Here is a 6,113-nt window from a genome sequence, read left to right as displayed (position 1 = left end):
GTGCTGAATGGCAGCTTCCTTGTTATTCAATTAATCTGAGATGTTAAAGAACAAATGGAATCCTTAAACCAGTGTATCATGCATTCATTTATTCCAACACTACACATGTATTTGTTTTATCCCCCAAAATACAAGTAAATACTAGCATTGTAATACTGTATTAAAATGTTAAACTTCATGATTAATAATGATTAATCTATTTTTATTGATTAACTTGATTAATTTTTTAATTGATTGGCACCACTAGTATTAATGAATTAATATTATATATCTTTGTCCTTAATCAGTGTACATCAGTTGTTCACTACATTTACGGTACACTATAGGTGTGGTATCTTTGTCCTTAATCAGTGTACATCAGTTGTTCACTACATTTACGGTACACTATAGGTGGTGGTAGCTTTGTCCTAATACACAAAGGAAGTAAATCTCCCAGCTGATATGAAACAGTATTACCAGAGGAGAAATATGCTAAAACATGAAAGTGAACCTAAACCTATACAAAGAGCACATGGAGTAGCATGCCTGCTTGTTAGTAACTGTAAACATCAACTAACATTTTTTTTTCATCACAACACACCAATATGAACAGAAGATGCCTGACTTACATTTTATCAGTAACACAGTCTCTTGATTTAACACAGAGTTTTACTGTGTGGGTAACACTCAGTACTGCTTCCTGCAAGAAATTACGTCTGAACTCATGCAACCGTACAACCGATATCTTTAGCCAATTACACAGAGTTTAACTGGATATTCGACCAATATCTTTAGCTAATGACACAACATTTATCTGGATAATCGACTGATATATTTAGCCAATGACACAAAGTTTAACTGGATAAATATATTATAAGGAAAAGGTTTAATTAAATAATATTCACTCATAATTCTTCCAACACTTCTGGGCCTTTAGAACAGCAGCAATCTGTCAATGATCTCCACAGTGACTTTGCTAACATCTTGATGATTCTATTCTGTGAAACAACAAAGTCTAAATTACATTGCATAGATATTATTGTGGCGGGTTATGCCAGGTTATTAATACATAAGATCAATAAATATTTCAGACCAATCACCACACAACAAACAAAGAAACAAAAGATGTTTCTGTTTTCAGTTGTGTTCTGTAAGGTATTTTAAATACCAGGTATTTCAGTTTCATGTGTAAGACATGAAATTTAGAAAGATAATCTATAAACAAAATGCCAGTATGTTTACTGGGATAAATAACCACATGGGTTCTGTGGGTTCACATGTACTCTGTAGTGTTGTGTGGGTTCACATGTACTCTGTAGTGTTGTGTGGGTTCACATGTACTCTGTAGGGCTGTGTGGGTTCACATGTACTCTGTAGGGTTGTGTGGGTTCACATGTACTCTGTAGGATTGTGTGGGTTCACATGTACTCTGTAGGGTTGTGTGGGTTCACATGTACTCCGTATTCTATGAACTGCAGACCTATTTAATGAACTGTCTGTGTGGAACAGGTTTCATCTACAGCAGAAGGAAGTGTTGTGAATGTAGATAATTATGATTATGGATAATGAAGATCAATAAAGTAACATAAAGGAACAATTTATATATTTATTATTATTTATATTTATATTATAAAATATTAGTTCTTCTGGTGTTTCAGGGGCTTCTTCTCTTCCCAAATTCATCAGTCTTGTAAGATTCATTCACATAGTACACTTGTTGCTGGCATGCACAGGTTTTTTTTACGATTATATAAATGTGTGGATGTACAGCACATCACTCCTGTCAGTAAACCAGAGAATCTCTCTCTACATACACTTTCTATATATTAATGTCACTATATCTATATCTAACTACTGCTCACTGGATGTCTATCGCTCAATATGTCCTATCAATAACCTTCTATCTAGACAACACTGAATCTCTCAGTCTCTCAAATTCTCTATTCTCACAAAATCCTTAAAGTTTGGGTATATTTTCTTATAAGCATTCATAGAGTGTGACTGAGGCAGATGTGTGATAAGGTTTGTTTCAGACACTGTCAGTCAAAGACAGGAGCGGCAGGTTCTGTATGACACCTGTAGAAACACAAGCTTCGTTTAGCCGTGGTCACGTGACATGGCCGTTTTGCGCCACACTTCAGATCAGTGTTTCAAAACGCTGCGCTTCAGAAACTCGAAACAAGCGTAGAAACGTCAGTGTTGACCGTCCGATCCCAAACTATAGTTAATAATAGAGATAATTAACTATACAGGGAATCTGAACTGTCCAGTGAGGATTTGAACAACACTAAAAAATGGCTGAAACTGAACAGGAAACTAACTGTAAAAAAACTAACGTTCCAGCAGCAACTTTATGTTTAGGCCAGAGGAGTTTAAACTGGGAGCATTTGGAAAGATTACTGACTAACTACGATTTAAAACCGAGATTTACAATAACTGACAACGTATATCTGAGCCAGTTATATTATTACTATTATTTAAAAAATATAACTGTGCGATCGTACTGGGCCATTTTAGTGTCCGTCATTTTAGATGCGTACCGTTAACTTCACCAGGACTTTAACGTTTACATTTAATCCACTTTTGGGTGAAGCGACGATTTAAACACAGAATTATGTATGTACAAAACACGCTGTTTAAACTGCACCGACATCGCATTTTAACAAATAGGATGAAATTACCGTGAAATATTTTAAACGCGTGTATCTCCAATCCGCCCAACTTTCAATAACGGCAACAGTTCAGAAAATACTTTCGTTTTCTTGAGAAGGGAGGGACTACAGGAACACCAGTGGGCGTAAGTAGAGCACATGTCAATCATTTTCGTATGAAGCCTATTACACAACTGATTTCTTATAACATTCATTTTTGTTAAGCCAATCATCAGCCAAAGTTAACTGTCCATCATTTTGCCGCAGCCAATCATACACTATACAGTCTATACCGCCAATGGATTCACAGTCCCGCCTACACGAACTTGTTTTGCGGCTGAGAGTAAAGCTCCACTATGAAACACTTCGGAATTTAACATACCGCTTTTTTTGTAGATCAAATTTACAGATGACTGTAATTTAGACAGAGAATCATCCTCACAATAAGCATGTAAGTGTGTGGACGTTCATATTGTGCATATGAAAAATAAAGAATCTTCTTAATGGTTGAATGCTGGGAATGTGTGTGTGTGTGTGTGTTTGTGTGTGTGTGTGTGTGAGTGAGTGTGTGTGTGTGTGTGTGTGTGTGTGTTTATTTCAAATATTGTGGAAAAATAATTTATTAGTTTACCTGTATTTGGCACAACAGAAAACTACATGGTGTACTTATAACAACAACAACAACAATAATAAAACATTTAAATTCATGCAAAACACAACTACCAATTAGAGATTTTACATTTGGTGTGGATTTTTTCAGAGAATCAAACTTCTTATTAAATCACATTAGATACAATCACATTAGATAACTCCATATAACATTAATACATAATATTCTGCATTGTAAGACAAATTTAGGAGTCCTAAATAAACAGATTATTTTGTATAATAAACACAGAATACAGAACACATAGAACTCACAGAACACACAGAACACACAGAACACATAGAACACAGAGAACACATAGAACACAGAGAACATATAGAACATAAAACATGGAACACATAGAACATAGAACACAGAGCACACAGAACACAGTCTAACAGTAAAAGAATAACAGTAAATGTGTATTAGTATTGCTGGTTACAAGAAAGTTGATAATTGACATTTTATATTAAATAAATGCCATGCAGAGGAGATAAAGATATGAAGACAACAGTAAGAATAAATAATAGCTGGATCACTGGCAGTGCTCTTCTGTTAGAAGAAAGAACCAAACATGTTCCTTATCATATCTAAACTGTATTCAACTATTAAGTGAGCTATCTATGAGTGAGCTATCTAGGTGTCCTTTATAGCCATCCACAGCCAAATTTCACTGAGAACTTCCAGCCTCACTACAGAGTGTAATTAATGACTAGTCAGATGTCATAAATTTGCATATGACATAATTATTCAATATTACCTTTTAGCACACAGATCTCTATATAACAATAGAAAAGAGAAGAGAAAAAGGGATATAACAAACCTATTCTCATCTTATTCCTTTCATAAACCTAAAATTCCCCACCCAACAAAATCCCACATAATCATACTAATTACACTAGAACACAAAAATAAAATACATGGCAGGCCAGATTCAAACACAACGGCCACTGCACTCTAATGAGAACAAAAAATGACAAAAGATTACCCTCCCATGGTCAGTCCTCTTGGTACAAACGTGAATCTCTCCTCAATCTAAGATGGTGTAGTATCTGTAACACGCTATCCCTCGACAGGCTAGTTACACTCACTCTGAGAGACCCTGGACATTATCCAGCCTAAAGGCCCAGTAACACATTCACTCACTCACTCACTCACTCACTCACTCTCTCTCTCTCTCTCTCTTTCTCTCTCTCTCTCTGGATGGATGATATAGTAAATGATAAAGTAACAGTCTTGACAACTGCAGTATAAGCAGGTTATCTTCTTCCATTTGGGATGTTATAACTTGTAGCCTACTAGTCTAATACGCTACTTCAGTACACTAAGTGAAAAGAAAATAAAGCTTCGCTTAGTGTCATGATTGGCCACCCTCCTGGCGTCCCTGTTTTCATGGTTTCCCTGTCGCCTCTTTGTTTTCCTTTACTTCCTTGTTGTTATTCCATTCCTTAGTTTTGTTTTCTCTGCCCCTCATGATTTACACCTGTGTCTTGTTTATCATCCATTAGATCATGTATTTAAGCCCTGTGTTTTGTTTCCCACATTGTCGGTTATTTTGGTTCATCTAGTTGGTTGTAGGTTTGGTGAACCATGTCTGTTTCGTGTGTCCTTTGGTTCGTTCAGTATGTGAAGTTCTTGCTGTTTTGTGCTCTAACCTTCATTATCTTTATTATCCTGGTTCAACTATGTTTATTTATGTTTGTTTGTTAATAAACTCTCTCTGCACTTGCATCCATCCCCTCGCCTCGCCTTGCTTTGTGCTTACCTGCTAATGTTATGCTTAGACACTTCTCACAACACACTCATAAGCCATTGTTGGCCACAAAAGAGAGTTATGCAAGGATTCTTGAACTGAATACCCAAATCACAACTGTACTCTAGTAAATTTAGTAGTAAGTGGCAACTTGGCAGTGCTGGGGCCACAGTGGTTGAACGAGCAAACTTCCGATTACAAATACAAGTCAAGTACCTTAACCACTGAGCTACCACTGCCACAGAGCTCCAGGAGCAGGGGGTGGGGCTAAACTGCTGGGAGACAGATCTCCAGGAGCAGGGGGTGGGGCTAAACTGCTGGGAGACAGATCTCCAGGAGCAGGAGTGGGGCTAAACTGCTGGGAGACAGATCTCCAGGAGCAGGGGGTGGGGCTAAACTGCTGGGAGACAGATCTCCAGGAGCAGGGTTGATGTGCACTGGTCTACACAGGTCCATTTCAGAGTCTTTGTCCTGCTCCTCTGTTCAGTCCCCGTGTGTCCCTCACTCAGTGCTGACCTGCTGTCTGTCCCTCCCTCTGTACTTCTTGCTCTTTGGCTGTTGAGCTTTGGCCTTTTTAACAGGATGCGGAGTCTGTGTTTCCTCTCCTCCTCTTTTCTTTTCCTCCTTCTTCTTCCCCCCTTCCACCCCTCCCCTTGCAGTTGCTGGGGCAACTGTAGTGTCTTTGTTCTCCAGTACAGTGAGCTTCTTGCTTTTTTTGCATTTCTTGTTCTCGGGAAGGAACCCTTTCTTCTTTGGCTTTGGAGCCTCCTGCTCCATCTGCTCTGCTGCTGCTTTCTTCACATTCTCCACTAGGGGCTTCCTGAGGAGACCACGAGACAAAGATCTGACACAACAAACCTGAGGAGACCACGAGACAAAGATCAGACACAGCAATCCTATGGAGATCAGGAGATAAAGATCAGACACAGCAAACCTGAGGAGACAAGGAGACAAAGATCATTTACATATATTGCATTTAGCAGGTGCTCTTATCCAGATTGACTTACAAAATGCTTTGTCATTTACTCATAAAATACATCCCAGCCAGTAGAGTAGGTTAGAATCCAATATACCAATGAGCTAG

General features: G+C 38.1%; 1 protein-coding gene across 1 annotated transcript in view; it reads right to left on the bottom strand.

Annotated features, from left to right (window-relative positions):
• Nucleotides 1-5,385: 5,385 nt before the first annotated feature.
• Nucleotides 5,386-6,113, bottom strand: part of LOC118241385 (myb-binding protein 1A-like protein) — a 9,346-nt gene continuing 8,618 nt past the window's right edge. The window contains exon 3 of the mRNA XM_035526274.1: nucleotides 5,386-5,887. Coding sequence (XP_035382167.1) covers nucleotides 5,531-5,806 — 276 coding nt within the window. The 5' untranslated portion in view covers nucleotides 5,807-5,887 and the 3' untranslated portion in view covers nucleotides 5,386-5,530. The remainder of the gene's footprint in view (nucleotides 5,888-6,113) is intronic.

Source organism: Electrophorus electricus, chromosome 5, assembly GCF_013358815.1.
Source record: "Electrophorus electricus isolate fEleEle1 chromosome 5, fEleEle1.pri, whole genome shotgun sequence".
Classification (NCBI taxonomy): Eukaryota; Metazoa; Chordata; class Actinopteri; order Gymnotiformes; family Gymnotidae; genus Electrophorus; species Electrophorus electricus.
The sequence above is the reverse complement of the archived record's forward strand: the minus strand, read 5'-3'. Positions and strand labels throughout refer to the sequence as shown.